We start from the raw sequence: 20,584 nt of genomic DNA on the forward strand, positions 1-20,584 counted from the left end.
GCCACTCTATGCTGCTTTGATCAGGCCCCACCTGTAATATTGTGTCCAGTTCTTGGCACCACAATTCAAAAAGGACATCGAGAAACTGGAGCGTGTCCAAAGGAGGGAGACTAAAATGGTGAAAGGTTTGGAAACCATGCCCTATGAGGAATGACTTAAAGAGCTGGGGATGTTTAGCCTGGAGAAGAGAAGAAGGTTAAGAGGTAATATGATAGCCATGCTTAAATATTTGAAGGGATGTCATATTGAGGAGGGAGCAAACTTGTTTTCTGCTGCTCCAGAGAACAGGACCCGGAACAATGGATGCAAGCTGCAGGAAAAGAGATTCCACCTCAACATCAGGAGGACCTTCCTGAGAGTAAGGGCTGTTCGACAGTGGAACACACTCTTTCCTTGGAGTGTAGTGGAGTCTCCTTCCTTGGAGGTCTTTAAGCAGAGGCTGGATGGCCATCTGTCAGGGATGCTTTGACTGAGATTTCCTGCATGGCAGAAGGGGGTGGGACTGGATGGCCTTTGCGGTCTCTTCCAACTCTACGATTTTATGATTCTATGATATTACATTTTACTGCCACCTTATCTTACAATATTCCATGACTGGGAACCATTCTTTATATATATGATTTGTATCTTTTTGGTTTAAGCGACAGGTCAATTTGTCCATTTAAAAGGGATGGCTCCAATGTAAGAGTTAAACTACAGTACTTACATTCACCAAGTTGACCAAGGTTTTGGGGTTATGTTTTGACCAAAATTTCAACTTATACATTATACACACTATGTAGTGTGTGTGTGTGTATAATATATATATATTTTCCATGTGTACAGCCACATCTAACAATCTGACATGCATAGAACCCCCCCAAATATGTTGTTGTATTATAGATAGATAGATAGATAGATAGAGCATTAAAATTAAATTATACCCCATATATACTATCTATGGAACATAATTATATGCCTTTGGTGAGCATTAAAATAAAATTATGTCCCATATATATTGTTACATATATAGATAGATGATAGTATGAAACGATTATATATATATATATATATATATATATATATATATATTACGGAGTATAATTGCTTGTGTGTGTGTCTGTCTGTGTGTATAGAAAGAAAGAAATTGGCAGCATGAGCTTTTTTAAAGTTTCTTCCTCAGATGCTTTTGGTGAGCATTAAAATAAAATTATATCCTATACTGTATATACTATTATATAGATAGATAGTATGTATGGAAATATATATATATATATATATATATATATATATACACACATAATAAAATTATATCCCATAAATATACTGTAAATATATATAGTATTTATGGAGTATTATTCATACACACACACTTATACTCCATACATATTATGCATATATATATATAGATAGTATATATGGGCTATAGTTTTATTTATGCTCACCAAAGGCCTCTGAGGAAGTAAGCTTAAGTCTAGGAAAGGTGCTGCCACATCCATCTTGGAGCAGTGCTTGTGTTGCCCTGGCCTGTCTCCTCCTTTTGGAGAGAGAGTCTTGTAGCAGATACGGGAGAAAAAAACAGCCAGCTGGTTTCTGTAGTGTAGTGGTTATCACGTTCGCCTCACACGCGAAAGGTCCCCGGTTCGAAACCGGGCAGAAACACAGTGCTCCCTTTTTCCCCACCCTTTCCTTTGCATTGCTCTCTGCTCTTCAAACGTTGTCTTTCTCTCCTCCTTTTTTTTATTTTGTAAAGCAACCACATTATAAATACTTTCCCCGCAGAGTAAATCTTACCCTGCAGATAACACTGTGCAAGGCAGGTACCCCAAGTGCTGGTCACTGGAAAAGAGGCTCCCTTTCAAAATTACTCCTGTTGTTGACTGCAATGCCAACACCAGCACAGACCCAAGGAGTTAAAGGATGGGGGGGGGGGAGGTGGTTTTCTTTATTGCAGTTATCTATGAATGACAAGGAAAATACACATATATACACACACATATATATTTACACGTATATGCATATGTAAATATGTTGCATACGCTTGGGAGGATTTAAGAACTAACTAGTCTTAAATAACTAGCCTAACTAGTCTTAACTGAAGAGCTGGGGTGTTGCATTGTTTTTTAAACACTTATATCCTCTTTTTTCCCCCATGATGCTTTCTTCTTTTCATGAGTAACCTGTTTTCATATTCTAATCATTTAATTCTGTTTTAATGCACCTCTCTTATATGTTTTTAATTGTACTGTTGTTTTAAATGGGAAGCCACTCTGAGTCCCAGGTTGTTCACTGAAAGTAAAGAAAACCCAACATATTTGCATATACATATACATATATGTGTGTGCACGCATGTATATATGCATGTATGTATATATGCATGTGTATATATATATATATATATATATATGCCAACAGGCAGGCTGAATTTTGTTTCTCATTCCTAGATAACTGCAATAAAGAAACCCAATATAACCATGGAACTGAAAGGCTCATGGTTACAAGGGATACCTATTAGAGGAAGGACTTGCAGCCAAAGCAAGCAGCCGCCCGGCTAGCTCAGTCGGTAGAGCATGAGACTCTTAATCTCAGGGTCGTGGGTTCGAGCCCCACGTTGGGCGCAGCATCTTTTAAATTTGCCTCTCACGGAAGTAATAAATTACAGTGAACTGTGCTGCTGTTGCAACCAGGTCCAAAACACACTGCAGGAATAATCCGGTTTGAGACCGCTTTAACTGCCCTGGCTCAATGCTATGGGATTTTGGGAGTTGTAGTTTTTTTGTGAGTCATTTAGCCTTCTCTGTCAGAGAGCTCTGGTGCCACAATAAACTACCATTCCCAGGGTTCCCTAGCACTGAGCCAGGGCAGCTATAGCAGTCCCAAACTGGATTATTGTTGCAGTGTGTTTTGAACCTGGTAATTTACAATTAAAAGGTTTTTTTAATATTGTGAGCCGCCTTGAGCCACAATTTTGGGAAAGGAGCAGGATGTAAATATAATATAATATAGTGTTAATAATAATTTGAAAGTCCATCAGTGATACCTTTTATTGGCCAACGGAAACGCACAATACACTTGTTGCAAGCTTTCGAAGCTCCATGGGCTTCTTCATCAGGCAAGATATTATTATTATTATTATTATTATTATTATTATTATTATTATCATGTCTTGCTCTTCTCTCAGAACTGGGACCCAGATTTTGGGTCATACGGTTCTGTCTATCTCCTTGCCCAAAGTGACCAGATGCCAAAGCCGCGAAGGAGGACAAAGCCCCGCAACATGTAGGACACTGAAGAAAAAATGGAGGGCCTTGCCAAACAAAAGCTAAAAGACAATAATATAAATGTGAATTCGTTTCATGTGGTTTATTTCCAGCTGTGTTGTTGTTGTTGGGCACCTTCACCGACTTATGGTGACCCTATCATGCGCTATAATATAAATCAAGCTTAATAATAATGTGCATTATCTAGTTCTGGCTCCAGTGTGGCCTAGTGTTTGGGTGTTCGAGGACTGCCACTTTGGAGACCAGAGTTCGAATCCACGCTCGGCCATGGAATTGGAAACCCACTGGGAGACCTTGGGCAAGAACAGGTCACACTCTCTCAGCCTCAGAGGAAGGCAAGGGCAAAGCCCCTCTGAACAAATCTTGCCAAGAAAACCCCAGGACAGACAGGGCCTCCATAGGTCAGAAAGGACTTGAAGGCAGGCAACAACAAGCCAGTGGCTCATTGTTCTCAGAAGCTCAAGGGCACAGGGTGACGAGGCGTCCTCCTTTTCCAGGACACGTCCTCCACTTCAACCATTCTGTGCAGCAGGGATTCCAAAATGTCCTCCATTTGGATCATGGCTGGGAAGCGTGGATTTAAGATTCCCAGGAGTCTTTTTAACTGTTATTTGGACAATGTTTCCTTGAATGTCCTGCACAGGTTATTTGTTATTGGCCTCATGTCCTCCATTTTTCCTGGGATGTCCTCCTTTTGGCTCCTTTGCAGTCCTTGACATCTGTTCACCCTGCAAGAGCGTCCTGGCAAAGAAGAGCCAAAGGAACTACAATTCCCAGAGTGCCTTTCAGGGAGCCAAGAAAAAGCACCACCCACCAAAAGACTACATTTCCCATGGTGCTTAGCGAGGCCAACACAAAAGGCTGCAGGAGGAGTCTGACCCAGCAATGGGAGGCATCTGGGGGGACCAGTTTGGATCCTGGGGGCTCTTTGGGGCCAGAAATTAAAGAGGAAGAGGAGCCATGGAAGCTGGTGAGTCAACCTGGAGATCATGCAGGAGGAGGATTGATTGACTGATTGATGGGAGTGCTTTTGTGCAATTCCTGTCTTACATCACATGCCAGGCATTGTTGTTGTGTGCCTTTTGGCTTGGAGTCCTTTCTCACTTATGGCAACCCTAAAGTGAACCTAACATGGGTTTTTTCTTGGCAAGGTTTCTTCAGAGGGGGTTTGCCATGGCCCTCCTCTGAGGCTGAGAGAGTGTGAGTCTCCCAAGGTCAACCCAATGGGTTTTTATGCTGGAACAGGGATTCAAACCCGGGTCTCCAGAGTCATAGCTGCCTTGGATCCCAGTCTTGGGAGGAAAATGGGATACAAATAAACATAATAATAATAATAATAATAATAATCACAGAATCGTAGAGTTGGAAGAGACCGCAAGGGCCATCCAGTCCAACCCTCTGCCCTCTGTTTGTTTGTTTAATATTGTAAGCTGCTCTGAGTCCTAGTTTTGGGAAAAGAGCGGGATACAAATAAATATCATCATCATCCATCATCTTCATCCAACACTCAAATCACTACACAACACTGGCTCTCAGGATCACCTTAAGGTTGCCATAAGCTAGACATGACTTGAACGCACATTGCAACCATTCTTCTATTGACCTAAATCTGTTTAACTAATTCTGGACCAAAGTTTGGGAACCATGGCTCTAGATGGCATAGAAAACAATTTCCCAATGTTTTTGGACATTCTTGGGCCACATTAGGCCCTTGAGAGGTCTTTTTTTTAAAAAAAAAACAGGTAGAGAATGCAAGCCACTTCTTGTTTCAAAGAAAAATTGCCCAGGGCCTAAATTGGTCCAGTACACACACACATATATGCACAACATGCTGGGAATGCCCTTTGCACATTTAGGAGGAAGAGGTGACCAGATGACCTAGCGGCAAAGGAAGACAAGGCACCACAAAATGTTTGACATTCAAGAAAAATGGAGGACGTCCCAACATAAAAGCTAAAACACACAGAGAAATGTAAATTCATGCTTCTTAGTCATGCTGTAAATGGAGGACATTTTGGAATGCCTCCTGGACAGAAGGTTGAAATGTCTTGGAAAAGGATAAATGGTCCTCCTAGGGAGGTTGGACAAGAAAATTGAGCTCTGGGAGGCCTTGGGGGGCAGTATAATCACCCTGGTGGCGTCACATACCTTGCCCACCCCTGACATAACTCGACAAATGACCTGAAGGTACATACACATATATTTCAGATGAGCTTTGGCATTCTGGTACATGGATGGATGAATGACAGCAGGCTCTCTTAATTCTTGCAGGTGAAAAGTGGATCAAGAGAGAAAACAAAGAGAGCACTCCCCAGCCAATGGATCCTACACCAGTTGATGCTGCAGAACTTCCCGAGATGCTATTAGAGGAGAACACAGACTCTCTGGATTCTGAGCATCCCAAAGGCCAACCAAAGGACTTGGAGGTCCCTGAGGATACCTTTGCTGGGGTGATCTGTTTGGACTATGACAACAGCCCTGCAAAGGTCCACCTGGATGACCGGCCATTCAAGTGCAACGTGTGCAACAAAAGCTTCCGCCACAGCTCCAGCCTTTTAACCCACCGGCGCCTGCACACTGGGGAGAAGCCATACAAATGTACAGACTGCGGGAAAAGCTTCAATACCAGCTCGGCCCTCATCGTCCACCGCCGGACCCACACAGGAGAGAAGTCGTACATCTGCTCAGACTGTGGGCGGTGCTTCAGTGAAGGCTCGGTCCTGATCAAGCACTGGCGCATCCACACAGGGGAGAAGCCCTACAAGTGTTCCCTCTGCGGACGGGGCTTCCGGCAGAGCTCACAGCTGCGGGCCCATGAGCGGACCCACACGGGGGAGAAGCCCTATGGGTGCCAGGACTGCGGGAAGTGCTTCAGCACCAGCTCGAACCTCTCAGCCCACCAGCGGACCCACACAGGTGAGAAGCCCTACATCTGCACGGAGTGTGACCGCCGCTTTGGGCACAAGTCCCACCTGATTTCTCACCAGAAGACCCACACAGAGAAACACCATGCGTGCCCTGACTGCCCGGCTAGTTTCCGCATGATCCACCAGCTCCTGGTCCACCGCAAGTCCCACCAGGAGGACCGACGTTACAAATGCCTCTTGTGCGGGAAGACCTTCAGCTACAGCTCGGCCCTCCTGGCCCACCAGCGGATGCACATGGGGGATCGGCCCTTCACGTGCCTCGAGTGCGGGCGGAGCTTCATCCGCAACTCAGATTTGAACAAGCACCAGAGAATCCACACGGGGGAGAAGCCTTACGAGTGTCCTGAGTGCGGGAAGAGGTTCAACCAGAGCTCCCACCTGGTCAGTCACCGGAGAGTCCACTTTAAAGGAACAGCCAAAAATCCAGATGCAAACATGAGTGCTCCACTTGGACAAGAAATAGAATCTTCTTGAGGTGACAGAGCTGCTGTTGTTACATATTATGAAGGCTGCACACAAACCTAGGATTCTATTTCACTGAGCACCGGGAGGGTCTTAACATCTGAGTAAACATGCAGAGAACTGCACAGATTGATATACAAAGAGGACTGCATTTCAAGATGAGGGGGGGGGGAATTCTGCTTTGAGGCAGTTCAGATTTTTCATCAAGGGAAGCTGAGTTTTGTGCTCTTCAATGCCTTATGCCATGGGTGGGTAAAGTGAGACCCTGGGGTGTACATGGCTTTCCAGGATGTTTTTGTGGCCCTCCAGATCTCCAGACTGACCTGCTTCTGCCCCCCCCCCAAAAAAAGGTAAATTGCTGCTGCCCCAGAAGCATCAGGTGCAAAAAATTGCCTTGTAAATAAGTTTCAAGGCATCATGTTTAACATCAAAAAAATTACCCATTTTTGAAAACCAGAAATGGACTTCCATTCACTTTAGGAGTTTTGTTGTATTTTTAAGAAATCCATGCGGTCCCCAGAGGGTCCTGGGGTATAAAAGTGGCTTCTAGACCTACCAGTTGCCCACCTCTGCCTTATGCAAATTTATCTGTATTTGTTTTATTTTTTTTCCCTTTGGGTCACAGGAATGGACAGAGAGATTCAACATCCAGAAGCATTTTCCTCTTGACAGTAAGAAATCCTGACTAGCTTCTGAGATCTTGCCAGGTGTTGCTCACATGCATTTAAGCCTATCTCTGCTGCAAGAGGTCTAGAAACCTGGCTTTTTTTTTTAATGGAACATGAGATTCCTGAGGTGCTGAAATCTGTGCCTTGTATGTGTCTTATGCGAGTGTGCAATGCACAGTATATTTCAAACAACAGAGGTAAAGGTGATGTTTCTCTCATCTAGAAATCATTTTGGTCCAAGCTTAAACATGAGTGATATAATTGGTGAGTGATGTTTCATGGAGGGGATGAGGACCGGATGCCTTAAGTAGTGGTGATACAGAGAAAGAAAATAATAATTTAAACTGGAATAAGCTTATTTTCCATGGGTCTGATTTTCATTCACTTCCATCCATCTGTTTTCTAAATGAATTTAACACCAATAACTATGTTCTGCCAGGATTTTTCCTGTTTCTTAATAAAACATTAAATGACAGCTAGTCTTAACAAGGAAGAGAAATTGTATTTTTAGAAGAGAACTATTGATGCACACAATGAATTGTTTCCATTTGCTGCAGAATCCAGACATAGATTTTCCAGGTTACTCTGGAGGAGCTTTTTTTTTTTAATTCCCACATAAATCATCAGATGGTGTGTGGAGTTAGGTTGTATGAGATTCGCAGACACCAGCACTTTGTTGTCTGTGATGTATCCATGAGAGCTAATACAACATCTGTCATGTCATGATGGGTTCATTTAGGACAAGGATGGAATATGTGCAGTCCTCCAGATGTTGAATTGCAGCTCCCAGCACCCCTCACCACTGACTATGCCAATTAATGCTGCTGGGAGATGGAGTTCCAAAAGTATCTCAAGGGCTGCACCATTCCAGCTTTTGATTTAGTTTTGAGGGGTCTTATGCATGCACTTGAGAGCCAGCATGGTGTAGTTTACTGGACTAGGAGGACCCTGAGAGACCAGGGCTCAAATGCATGCTCAGCCACAGCAGATCCCATTCATTTCAAGGGGTCCACCATAATGCGGAGTGGAAATTAAATTTGTCCCAGGTGTGGTGCCCTTGAGTGCCCAGCTGCTGCTGGATTGCAACTCTCATTATTCTTAGCATGGTCAATATTATTTTGTGTAACGGGAGTTGTAGTTTAGTAACTATGGAGACACAAGGTTAGGAAGAATTGAATGTTAGTAGTATTGCTTGAAGTTGTATGTGCCTTTTCAATGTTGTCCTGCAGTAGCTGTTTAACAGTTTACCAAGAAACAAATAATATAGTTTTATCAAGGTGTTAGGGTTAGGCACTTGAAAATATACCTTATTTAACTGCTGACAACCATGAATATATTTTATAACTATGTAATCATGACAGGACAAGCTAATTTTCTCATAACTGAGTTGGACAGGTATACTCAAGACTGATAAACAAGTACAAATTTCAGATGTTAAGGTGTCAGAATAATTCCATAAATAAGATCTGTCCTCTCATGCTAAATACATATATCTCTCATTCTTCAGAATTTCCAGAAATTAAGCATCTGTAATTTACAAATGCCTCAAAGGTTGAAGCATTTGTAGGAGTGAAGAGGCCTGAGGGAAAGCTGTCTACAAGGCGGGCTTTAAAAAATGTGAACACTGTGCAGCCAAGACCTGTCAGCTTTAGCCAGCATAGCCATTAGTGAGGAATGCTGAGAGCTGCGGTTCAACAATATCTGGAGATCTACACCATTCTCACCTTTGGTATACCTATAGGTCATCTAGCTGTCCCTAGAGCAAGGCCCTTCAGAGATTTTTGGACTGCAGTTTCCACCAGCCAACATAGCCAAAGGCAAGGGATGCTGAGAGTTGCAGTCCAGCGACAGCTCAAAAGCCATGGTTCTCCAAGCCCTGCCTTGGATCTCAACAGGTAGCTTTTAGGCCATCGAAACAAGCTCCTGTAGCTTTTAAAACTTAAAATGGAAGTGCATAAACAGATTTGCATTTAAACTAGATGTGAAGTCTGTTTGCCATCACAATGCTGTAGATGTCTGGAAAGGTAAAAACGTACAGTGCTAGGAGTAGGGGGGACAGATTATTTATATCCCGCCTTCCTCCCAGTACAGGGACAAAATTTAAAACAGTCTAAGTTAAAACTGTATGAAACATGAAAACTACAATGTTTAAAAAACAATTAAACAATTAAAACGATTAAAACATTATTAAAATTTAAATTTTAAAACTAAAAATATGGAACACTTCACAAATTTGTATGTCATCTTTGCACAGGGGCTATGCTAAACAGAACAGGTGCATTTTTCTCAGATGGTACAGGCTCATTTTCTCTACCAATAAAATCAATGGCCATTACTTCTGCTGGTGTTGGTCATTTCAAAAATAGGCACCGACACTTTTACATTGTATACTTAGTTACGAATGCTAACATCTGCTGGCCTGACCACCCAAGCTCACCTTAACAGCCAACAGCCACATTGAACAAAGGAGGTCTTCTGTTCAGCTGCCAATCAAGGCACAAGGATTATGACTTTCCAGCCTGCTCCCACCAGCAAGTGGGGCTGTCACAGTCAAAGTGGGACCCCTCTCTTGCATCCCTTCCCAGCAGGAGGGGATTGAAAAAGTCATCCTCCTTGCACCCCAGACAGTAGCTGAACTGACCTTCTTTCTTCTGTGTGGCTGCTGGCTGCTAAGGTGGGTTTGAGGTAGCATTTCTGATCACAGAAATAGTGCCAAGATTGTGACTACACAGTCTCACTGAACATGGAGCTGCTACAGATCCATAACTCTAGTACATGAATCTAACTGCAATACAAAATGCTAGGCTCTTGTCTGTGCCAACCTAGGGATGTAATCTGAGCTGGGATCGGAGCCCCACCCATAACCAAGGATGAAGTCTCTCTTTTGAAAAAAGGCTGGAGGGGAACGTAAAGATCCGGTCCCCATTCTCAGCATTAAAAAATGCTACCTCTCCTTCTTCATAATCCAGGCAGACCAGGATTCTTCTGTAGGGCTTGGTAGGGTGCAAAGGGGTTGGAGGGGAGGTCAGGGCCCGGTAATGGTTGGCCCCCAAGTGTTCTAAAGACCAGATCCCCTCTTCAGGATGGAATCTTAATTTCGTCTTCCTGTTCACGGACTTCCTGGCCACCCCCACAGCCCAGCAGCCCTCTTCCACCACTTCCACCTCCCAGGAGTGCTTCCCTGAGATAAACCCTTCACAGCCAAGCACACAGGGGTACACGCTGAACTGTTCCCAAGAGTTGGCACGCTTCTGCCTTTTGTTTCCCAACCATGCACTCTTCCTGTTGTCAGATAGGATGAGGTAGGGTCCTGCTGTGTCCAGATCCAGAGTCACATTTGCTGCAGAAAGACAACAAAGGAATAGAAGGGTTAAGCCAAGCCAGCTTGCACCACTCAATTACCAAAGGATGATGCACAATTCTTACAGTGGAGTCTTTTAGCTCTGAGCCTTCCTGGCCAATCCACCACTGAAAATCAAGGTTTAAAAGGACACCCCAGTGACCCAGATTCAGTATCATGGCAGAAAATAAGTGGTTCATTGAGGCTCATTAAGCAGTCTAAGGAACACTGTTAAATAGTAAGTGCAATTATTAAATGCAGAACTGGGGAATCAGCAGCCATGAGATTTAATTGGGTTTTCCTGAAGTTCCCATTCAGCCCTCTGGAGTTCCTGAGATAGCCAAAAGCCACAAAAGAACAATGCCTTTATTGGCCAACCAAACTGCACAAAACATATCATGCAAGCTTATCCCAAAGCTTCACTGACTTCTTCATCAGGCAAGAGATATTTTTAAAAATCACACAGTAGGAGAAAAAAAAGTAATGGCAATAGTCTCTGTTGTAGTTCAATTGGTTTAGAGGCCAGCTTGTGTCATTAATGCAAGCAGAGGCCACTCCCTTCTTGGACATGTGGGTACCGAGACATAGGACAGTAAAATTTAAACTCCATTAGCAGTCATAAAAATGTTGTGTTTGCAATGAAAAAATTGTTGGCCTTACAGAATTCAGTCAGATTGTTTCCTGCTTTGTTTTTTTAGCCCAGGCCAATTTTCTTAAAGTCTTTGATTCTGCTCCATTTCAGATCTTCAGGAGAAGGCTTTCTCTCTGTTTCACCAGCATCACAGCCTTGCCTGGTGAGGACATGAGAGAAGAAAGTCTTCCCGGTGGCTGCTCCCAGCCTCTGGAACTTCCTTCCATGGAAATTTACGCTGCCCCCCCCCAATTTGGCAGCAAGCAAAAACATTTTTATTTAAGCAGGCTTTAAACATATAATCAAGACAGGGTGGTTTTCTATGGGGGGGGGGGGGGGTAACCCGCCCGGATTCCTCATGATTAGGCGGGCTATAAATAAATAAGTTGTTATAGTTGTTTTTGTTGTTATGTAATTTTACACTGTTTTTATTTGATGTTTTTATTTCATAAAATCATAGAATCATAGTTGGAAGAGCCCCAAGGACCATCCAGGCTAATCCCATTCTACCCTACAGGAACTCACAATCCAAGCATCCCTGACAGATGTCTTTCTTGGACATTTATGTCTTTCTTGAAAAGTTCCTTCTTTTCTTTATTGTCATTGTTAACAGCCCTCAAGTCAACTTCGATCTCTGGTGAGCCTCCAAGATACCCTGTCCTCAGTGGACCTGCTCAGTTCCTGCAAACCTAGGACCATGTACTCTTTGTTTGAGTCTATCTATTTGGTGTATGGTATTCTTCTCTTTCTGCTGCCTTTTGTCTTTCCAAGCATATTTATTTATTTATTTATTTATTTATTTATATCCTGCCTCTCCCTGTATTGGATTGAAGCGGGTCTTTTCTAGTGAATCATGTCTTCTCATGATGTGGGCAAAGTACCATAGCCTCATTTTTTTAGCTTCTAGGGAAAATTCAGGTCTGATTTGCTCTTGTATTTATTTGTTCCTTCTTTTCTTATCCCATATCAATTACAAGCAGCATATTCTTCCATTAACAAATTATTTCAGAATCCCAAATACCTAAGTTATGATCTGTAGTGGGATCTATAATGATGGGAATGGTCTATGCTAATGGACTATGTTAGTGTAAAAACCCATCTTTCTTTATTTCATACCTATAGCTATTGCTGAGGACACGGCCTCTTCCTTTTCTTGGTGTTCAGTTAATAAAGATGCTAGGGGAAAAAAGCAGAGAGAGAAAGAGAGAGAGAAGTAAGACTTACGTTTTCATGCTGCAAGGTTTTTGATACATTACATATTTTGGTGCTATTAAGGCAATAACTACATTTGTGATGGACACACAATAAGACTGGATTGAGAGAGAAGAACTGGAGACAAAAGTCAGGACACGAGGGAAGAATTTAAACGTTCTCTGCGTGCCTGTCATTTCTTTCCTGAATCATAGAATCGTAGAGTTGGAAGAGACCACAAGGGCCATCCAGTCCAACCCCATTCTGCCATGCAGGAAATCTCAATCAAAGCATCCCCGACAGATGGCCATCCAGCCTCTGCTTAAAGACCTCCAAAGAAGAAGACTCCACCACACTCCCAGGGAGTGTGTTCCTCTGTCGAACAGCCCTGACTGTCAGGAAGTCATTCCTAATGTTGAGGTGGAATCTCTTTTCCTGTAACTTGCATCCATTGCTCCAGGTCCTAGTCTCTGGAGCAGCAGAAAACAAGCTTGCTCCCTCCTCAATATGACATCCCTTCAAATATTTAAACAGGGCTATCCTATCACCTCTTAACCTTCTTCTTTTCTCCAGGCTAAACATCCCCAGCTCCCTAAGCCGTTCTTCATAAAGCATGGTTTCCAGACCTTTCACCATTTTAGTCGCCCTCCTGTGGACATGCTCCAGTTTCTCAATGTCCTTTTTGAATTGTGGTGCCCAGAACTGGACACAATATTCCAGGTGGGGCCTGACCAAAGCAGAATAGAGTGGCACTATTACTTCCCTTGATCTAGACACTATACTTCTATTGATGCAGCCTAAAATCACATTGGCCTTGTTAGCTGCCTCATCGCACTGTTGACTCATGTTCAACTTGTGATCTACTTGGATTCCTAGATCCCTTTCACATGTTGTCTCCTTAAGCCAGGTGTCCCCCATCCTATATCTGTGCATTTCATTTTTTCACCCTAAGTGCCGTACCTTACATTTCTCCCTGTTGAAGTTCATTTTGTTAACTGTGGCCCAGCTTTCTAGTCTATTCAAGTCATTTTGAATTTTGATCCTTTCTGGAGTATTAGCTATTCCTCCTAATTTGGTGTCATCTGCAAATTTGATAAGTATGCCCCCAATTATTCATCCTTCTCCTTGTGAAGATGACAAAAACAGATGTGGCAAAAAGAGAGAGATCCAATCAGAAGAAGCTTGGATGACCTAAGGATTTTAGTAGTTTTTACAGATAGAAAAGATGGAAAGAACACTGGCAATAATCCAGAGCTGGTCAATGCTTGTTTACCTTTGCATTTCTTTAGAGTGTCCACTAGAGAAACAGTATTCTTAACAAATATATTGAGTTTGTTTTTTAAGTCGAGAGGAGTCTCTGATAGTAGATGAACATGTCTCTTCTTAGATCTAGAGAAGAGAAAATCCACAGTTGACTTATTCTTGTACAAACATATTTTAAAAGAGTGAGATCGTTTTAGAGCCCAATACTAAACAGGAAGTCACTTCAGCAAGTTGATCTTGCTATAGCTCATCGAAATGCACTTTCAGGTCTGTTTGCTTCGCCTTCTTACTTCTTTCATCATGTGTTTTCATGGTCTAGAATTCTTTCAGTCCCTCTAACATTCACTTATTCTATTCACCCCATGTTAGCTTTCCCTTCTGCTCACTGCACTCCCCCCTTTGCACATATTCAGTCTCCTTCAAACATTTTTTTCTTAACTGATCCATATCATCATTCCCTTCTTCCTACATACCTATCTACTTTTTTGTCTGTCCTAGCCACCTGCCAAAGTTGAAGGGATGGGAAATGCACAGCCCTGTAGACTTTTGGACTTACTCTCATCAGCCCTAGCCAGCACTGCCAATGGATAGGGATGGAGGGAATTGCAGTTCAACATCTGTAGACCGCACATTCCCCATCCCTGCTGCACACCCACAATTTGGAAGACAAAGAGCCCTCCTCCAACCACCATCTTGAGGGGGAGAGAGGCCTGGCCTGGAAGAAAAAGAGCCCTCCTCCAACCACCATCTTGAGGAGGAGAGAGGCCTGGCCTGAAGACAAAGAGCCCTCCTCCAACCACCATCTTGAGGGGGAGAGAGGCCTGGCCTGAAGACAAAGAGCCCTCCTCCAACCACCATCTTGAGGAGGAGAGAGGCCTGGCCTGAAGATGGATGTTAAAACCTTTCTGTTTAAGATCGCATTCCCCCAATCACAGTCTTAGCAGGCCTCCTTGTACTCCTTGTACTCTGCAAGAGGATTGGCTAACGGGGGCTTTTGTTTTGTCTTGTTTTTATATTGATTGTGAAGATGTTACTGTTTTTAAATTGTTATTTGCTTGCTTTATGTTGTAAACCGCCCTGATCTCAGGAAGGGCGGTATATAAATAAAAGTTTTATTTATTATTTATTTATTACACTCCTCATAGTTCATCTCCTGCCACAGCTAGGAAAATTTACTTTTTTGGACTACAGCTCCCAGAATATTCCAGCAGAGGGATTCTGAGAGTTATAGTCCCTGCTATTCTTCCAACTCTTTATTTCCCAACATCCACCTGGTTCCTTTTGTTGTAATATGGGAAACTTTTGTCAAAGCTTTTTAGTGCAGCTGGTTTATACATTTCACAGTGAGCACTCTGGAATCAAGCAATTGTATATGCCCACACAAATATACATTCTGACTCTTTGTAAAAATAAGAGTAGAAAAAATCTACATACCTGCTTAATATATCCTTGACATTCTGGAGATGTGATAAAGGAGAGAAAACAGAGTAACACTATGAATGTATTTGCCAGTAAGACCTGTTTGAGAATTGAACAGATTACAGGTTGTGTCTCTCTTATCCAAAATGCTTGGGACAACAGTTTTTTCCGATTTTGGAATATTTGCACATACATAATGAGATATCTCGGACGTATATGTGTGTGTGTTGTGTGCCCTCAAGTTGATTCAGACTTATGATGACACTAAGGCAAACCTATCATGGGATTTTCTTGGTAAAATTTGTTCAGAGGTGATGGGAGATGGGGCCCAAGTCTAAATATGAAATTCATTTATGTTTCATATACCCTTATACACATAGTCTGAAGGTAATTTTAGACATAATATTTTTAATAATGTTGTTACTGAAATAAACTTTGTGTACACTGAACCATCAGAAAGCAAAGGTGTCACTATCTCAGCCGCCACGGGCACAACCTTTGTCGGGGAATTTTATACTGTGGTTGAATGGCTGCCTCTCAGGGATGCTTTTGCTGTGGACTCCTGCAGTGGCCTGTGAAATTTTATCCATCTCTATTACTCTGTGTTGAACAACAATTGGCTGTGCACCAATCTGCAGGTTCACACTACATAATTATAGGGTTCTGATTCCACTTTAACTGCCAAGGTTCCATGCTATGGAATCCCAGGGATTGTAGTCTGTTAAGTCACCAGAGATCTCTGGCAGAGATACAGCCAAGGCAGTTAAAATGGAATCATAGTGGTATAGCTGTGTAGCATGAATGGACCCCTGCTGATAATCCTTTTTTTTTTCTGCCGAGAAAATTCCTTGATAGAGTTGCTTTAGGGTCATTCTAAGTCAGAAACAACTTGAAGAACAACAGGAACAACAACTAGATCTCAGAAGTCATTTAAAGGCACCATTTTGAAATAGGTTCAGGACAAAGTAATACCTTTTTCATAGTCGATAAATAGCATCTGCAGTTTACCACATAAAATGGGATGGGATTTGTACAGCCCTCCAGATATTGTTGGACTGCAGCTCTCATCAGCCCTAGCGAATACAGACGAGGATAAGGAATTCTAGGAGTTGCAATTCAGCAACTTCTGGACAGTTGTATGACTCCTACCTCTGACACAAGAAGATGAAGTAATGATTGCTAAACTTAGATGGTATAAACAAACATGCCTTAGTAACTCATCAACAGAAAACAGAAACTGTTACATTCTTTTTTTTTAAAAAAATGCTTTGATCCTTCACACCTTTGCCAAGATGTACATTGCCTAGTGTATAATATCTCACATCTAGTCAATGCTGAATCCAATTGTCCCAGATCCCCATACGTTTGTTTGTTTGTTTGTTTTCTGTCACAAGGCAAAAAATTTGGATTCCCACCTGTAAGAATTCACTATCCGGCTGTTTGCACTTCTCCTCCATCTCACTGACCAAGTCCACAAGAAGAGACATCTTCTCAGAATATTTAGTGTCATTTTCCTTCTGCTCTTTCTTTATTTCCAACTTCAACTCATTCAGCTGGTCCAGAAGAGCCTGTTCTTTTTCTTCAAGAAGCTGATGTAACAACTCAGATTCAGAGGTCACCTTCCTCCATTCAGCATTTAACGTCTCCTGTAATTTCAAGGATGAGATAGCACTAACATTAAAGTGCTATGGACAATGAAGCTGCTAGTTTACATGTGCAGCAGAATGAGGTGATGATAGAATGAATATTGTGCTTCTCCAGAAACCACGTTTTTGCATGTTTCACAACATAAAATATTTTATGCAAGTTATTATTCTTTTTTTTAAGAGCTCCTACCACCTCAGGACAAATATTTTGGGCCAGCACTCTGTTTTTCTGGGTTTCTATTTGTGCAGTATCATAAGGAAAGCTTGCTCCCCTGCTCCTGCTTGAGTTCAAGAATGGAGGCACTAGTAAAATGGAAGACAGGATAACTCCTGCCAGTTTTCTAAACCAGCCATAGCAGATGGAGAACTGTTTGTCCTCTAATGAGAGATGATTGAAGGCTGGAGATGAAAGAGTTAAGTCATCTTAACGCTCAAACACCACAAAACCAGGTTAAGATGAAAACTGAATACAGTACACATGTATCTGGATTAGTGTGGCAACAGTTTTCAATGGCTTATTAGATACTTACATTTATTTCTTTACAAGGAATATTTATAAATATCTTGTCCTTCCTCCAGTTGGCTCAGAGTGGTGGATTTGGCTCATCTGCTCCCCAAAACAACCCTGTGAGGTAGGCCAGGGTAACAGACAAAGCAATTGCCCCAGGTCACCTTGTGAATTTCATGACTCGGATGCTTATTACATGATGCTACTGCATTATTATAATGGTGCATTAATTCCACATTTGCCTCAGCCTTAGCACACAATATTGTGGTGCTCCCAGTTTTTTTCACACTGAAAATAATGCATCAATCACCCGCTTTCTCACTATAGTTCAGCAACAACTTTGAGTGGGAATGTTTTATTCTGCTTCACTGTAAAGATTATTGAATAGTGGAATACTGTATGCATGTGGTCTGGTTGTCCCTCCCTTGGGGATTCCCAAGGAAATGTCTATCAGAGAAGCCATAGGGTACATATACAATGTAGACATAATGTTGTTTGATACCACTATAAGCGCTATAGCTCCATCCTACAGAATACTGAGATTTGTAGTTTTGTGAAATACAAAACAGAGAAGGTAAAGACCTTGTAAAACTAAAAAATGCAGGATTCCATAAAATGATGCTACTGCACTTAAAATGGTGTCAAACTGCATTATTTCTACAGTGTAAATGCACCCTAGGACCATAGTATTTCCAGTGCTTTAGCAGGGGCAAGAGGAAAGTAAGACTTCCCAGGAGAATCACTATTTTTCCTGCTTTGTTTTCTAGGCTCTATACTATTGAAACCCTTTTTTGATGTTTTTATATATATGGTTTGTGGTTATACTGCAATAATAGTGAGATCCTGACTTGTTAGCCACTGAAATTCTCTATTCAGAGGATTTTCCTGCAGCTTCCTGTTTTCCAAAGATCTCTTCTCTGCTTTCAAGCAGGACCATGCACTACAGTGTTACCACCACTGTGTTTCTTTTTTCAAAAATATATTTTAATTATTGTTTTTTAAATGTTTAGTAGTGTAATAAAGCTGTAATTTCATGCCTTACTTGCCAAAAGATTAACCTATTAACTGATTTTCAAGGCTTTCCCTCCTCCTGATCCCATCACTTACCAGTACCTCCCCAGTCATCCTCTCAGTGTCCTGTTTAAGTTCCTGCAGCCTCTCTCTTTCTTGCTTAAGACTTAGTGACTGGTTCTGGATTTGTTCCTGAAGGAAAATAATTAAATGCTTTTGTCAGAAAAGGGACAAGAAGAGTCAGTCTAGCCAAACTACAGATATGCTTTAACACATTTTTCCCCAAAGCTAACAATATGAACTTGTGAAATGTGACCACCAGGTCAGGTGAGCCTTGCATAGTAAACAAAAACACTTTGAATCTTCTAGAGACAACTTGAAGGATTATATTCCCATTGGTTATTCACACAGCCAAGAATGCTAATCTTTTAGAAAAACTCAGGGGAACAACCTGACATCAATTATCTTGGGTTAAGGGGGGGGGGCTGTCAGAGATGGATTCAAAATGCCTGTGAACAACAAAGATTCAACACAGATTCTACCTGGATTATTTCCACCATCTAAATAGACCCACAAAGAGTTTAGTAGACGGTCCAAATGCAGCGCTCCATGTCACTCGAAAGGTTACTCCATACCTTGTAGTCCTGGACAGCCTCTTCTATGGGAAGCACGGTGTGGGCCCTGTGGTCCTTGGATCTATCGCACACGACGCAGATGAGGGCTTGGTCATCTTCGCAGAAGAGCTTGAGGGGCTCCCGGTGTCTCTCACACACTGCTTTCTCTCCAGCCGCCTCTTCTGCTTGCATCTTGTACCGCTTGGCTACTTCGGCCACATTGGCTAGTTCCCTGTTGGGCCTGAAATCCCTCTTGCAGGCTTGCCTTCGACAGTGAGGGCAGCAGAACCGTCTCTTGGCCTTCTCACAGCATTCTGTGATGCAGCGCAAGCAGAAGTTGTGCCCACACTGTATGGAGACTGGGTCTTTGAAATATTCCAGGCAGATGGAGCAAATGGCGGCCTTCTGGAGCTCTTCCATGGGATTGTCCACTTTGTCCATAACTGGCCCGACTGTTTATCTGCAAACAACACAGTAAGAAAGAAACAAAGTTTAGGATATCCACCCACAAAAGAGGAGGAGCAAAGAATGCAACTTCCTCTCTCCAAAATCTCTCTTCTACAGTTTCACTTTCAAGCAAGCTCTGGAATCACTGAATTCCCTGAAATGTTGAGCTTCCCATTCTGTGAGAGATAAGGAAACCATGAGAGATAAAGCAGGAGGAACTCTGCCCCTCCCCGTGCAGCCCCTGCATTCATTTACATTGGCCTGTTTAAATGTAGGTGTATCATACTGCAGTGCGCCCTTACACAGGGATCTGTTCCGGACCCCTCCATGTAAGGCAAATAGCGCGTATGCTCAAGCCCGTGTCATATGTGGGCACCTTTTATGTGGCTTTCAGCATACACTAAAAGCCGCGTGATGGATGTTGCAATGGCGCGCGCACTACATGACGCAGGTGCACTGTACTACCATGGATAACAAAATTTGTGGATGCCCAAATCCCATTCAATACAATGACATAATAAAATGTTGTTCTTTATATGAAATGGAAAATCAAGGTTTGATATTTGGAATTTATGCTTTTTCTGAATATTTTCAAGCCGTGGATCACCTGAAAAGAAGAAGGTTCTCCCTCCATCCACCATCATCCAGAGGGAGAGATGAGCAGGCCAGCTCCAGGCTTTGCCTGAAAAGGAGAAGAGCTCTCCCTCCAGTCCATCTGCCTGTGGTCCAGGCATCAGAGGGAGAGAGGATCTGCTGGTCTTTACCCCTTCCCCACCGCCATGCCCTTCTCCTTTTGTGTCTTGTCTTTTTAGATTGTAAGCCTGAGGGCAGGGAAATGTCTAATTTAAAAAAATGTAAGCTGCTCTCATAGCCTTTTGGTTGAAGAGCGGGATATAAATACTTTTAATAAATAAATAATCCATGGACAAGGAGGGTCAACGGTAGAAAGAGAGGAAGGCCATATGCCAGATGGATGGACTTTATTAAGGAACTAAGGGGTGTGAATTTACGAGACCTATGCTATGCAGAGCAGTGGAGGTTAGAGAGTCTTGTAGATGTTTCTTCCATGGGATCATCATGATTCAAAATCGACTCAAGGGCAACAAAAATTAGATAATAACATTAGATCTTCTGTGTATCTGCTGCTATCATCATCATCATCATCATCATCATCATCATCATCATCATCATCATCAT

General features: G+C 42.4%; 2 protein-coding genes and 3 non-coding genes across 5 annotated transcripts; 3 read left to right on the plus strand and 2 right to left on the minus strand.

Moving 5' to 3' along the window:
- Positions 1–1,568: 1,568 nt before the first annotated feature.
- Positions 1,569–1,641, plus strand: TRNAV-CAC. The gene has a single exon. It is a non-coding gene; the product is annotated as a tRNA-Val (tRNA).
- Positions 1,642–2,524: 883 nt separating this feature from the next.
- On the plus strand, positions 2,525–2,597 carry TRNAK-CUU. Its single transcript has one exon. It is a non-coding gene; the product is annotated as a tRNA-Lys (tRNA).
- Positions 2,598–4,109: 1,512 nt separating this feature from the next.
- LOC121923999 (zinc finger protein 239-like) lies at positions 4,110–7,803 on the plus strand. Its single transcript, XM_042455038.1, has 2 exons — positions 4,110–4,230; positions 5,532–7,803. The coding sequence occupies exons 1-2, from the start codon at positions 4,221–4,223 to the stop codon at positions 6,659–6,661; spliced, it is 1,140 nt and encodes a 379-aa protein (XP_042310972.1). The 5' UTR covers positions 4,110–4,220; the 3' UTR covers positions 6,662–7,803.
- On the minus strand, positions 7,796–19,466 carry LOC121923984 (zinc finger protein RFP-like). The gene is made up of 7 exons (XM_042454988.1): positions 18,962–19,466; positions 18,423–18,518; positions 16,577–16,807; positions 15,177–15,199; positions 13,753–13,868; positions 12,405–12,464; positions 7,796–10,657 (listed from the first exon to the last, which is right to left on the minus strand). The coding sequence occupies exons 1-7, from the start codon at positions 19,379–19,381 to the stop codon at positions 10,140–10,142; spliced, it is 1,464 nt and encodes a 487-aa protein (XP_042310922.1). The 5' UTR covers positions 19,382–19,466; the 3' UTR covers positions 7,796–10,139.
- Positions 9,527–9,632, minus strand: LOC121924545. The gene has a single exon (XR_006102650.1). It is a non-coding gene; the product is annotated as a U6 spliceosomal RNA (small nuclear RNA).
- Positions 19,467–20,584: the final 1,118 nt, after the last annotated feature.

Source organism: Sceloporus undulatus, chromosome 2 (assembly GCF_019175285.1).
Source record: "Sceloporus undulatus isolate JIND9_A2432 ecotype Alabama chromosome 2, SceUnd_v1.1, whole genome shotgun sequence".
In the NCBI taxonomy this organism is placed as follows: Eukaryota; Metazoa; Chordata; class Lepidosauria; order Squamata; family Phrynosomatidae; genus Sceloporus; species Sceloporus undulatus.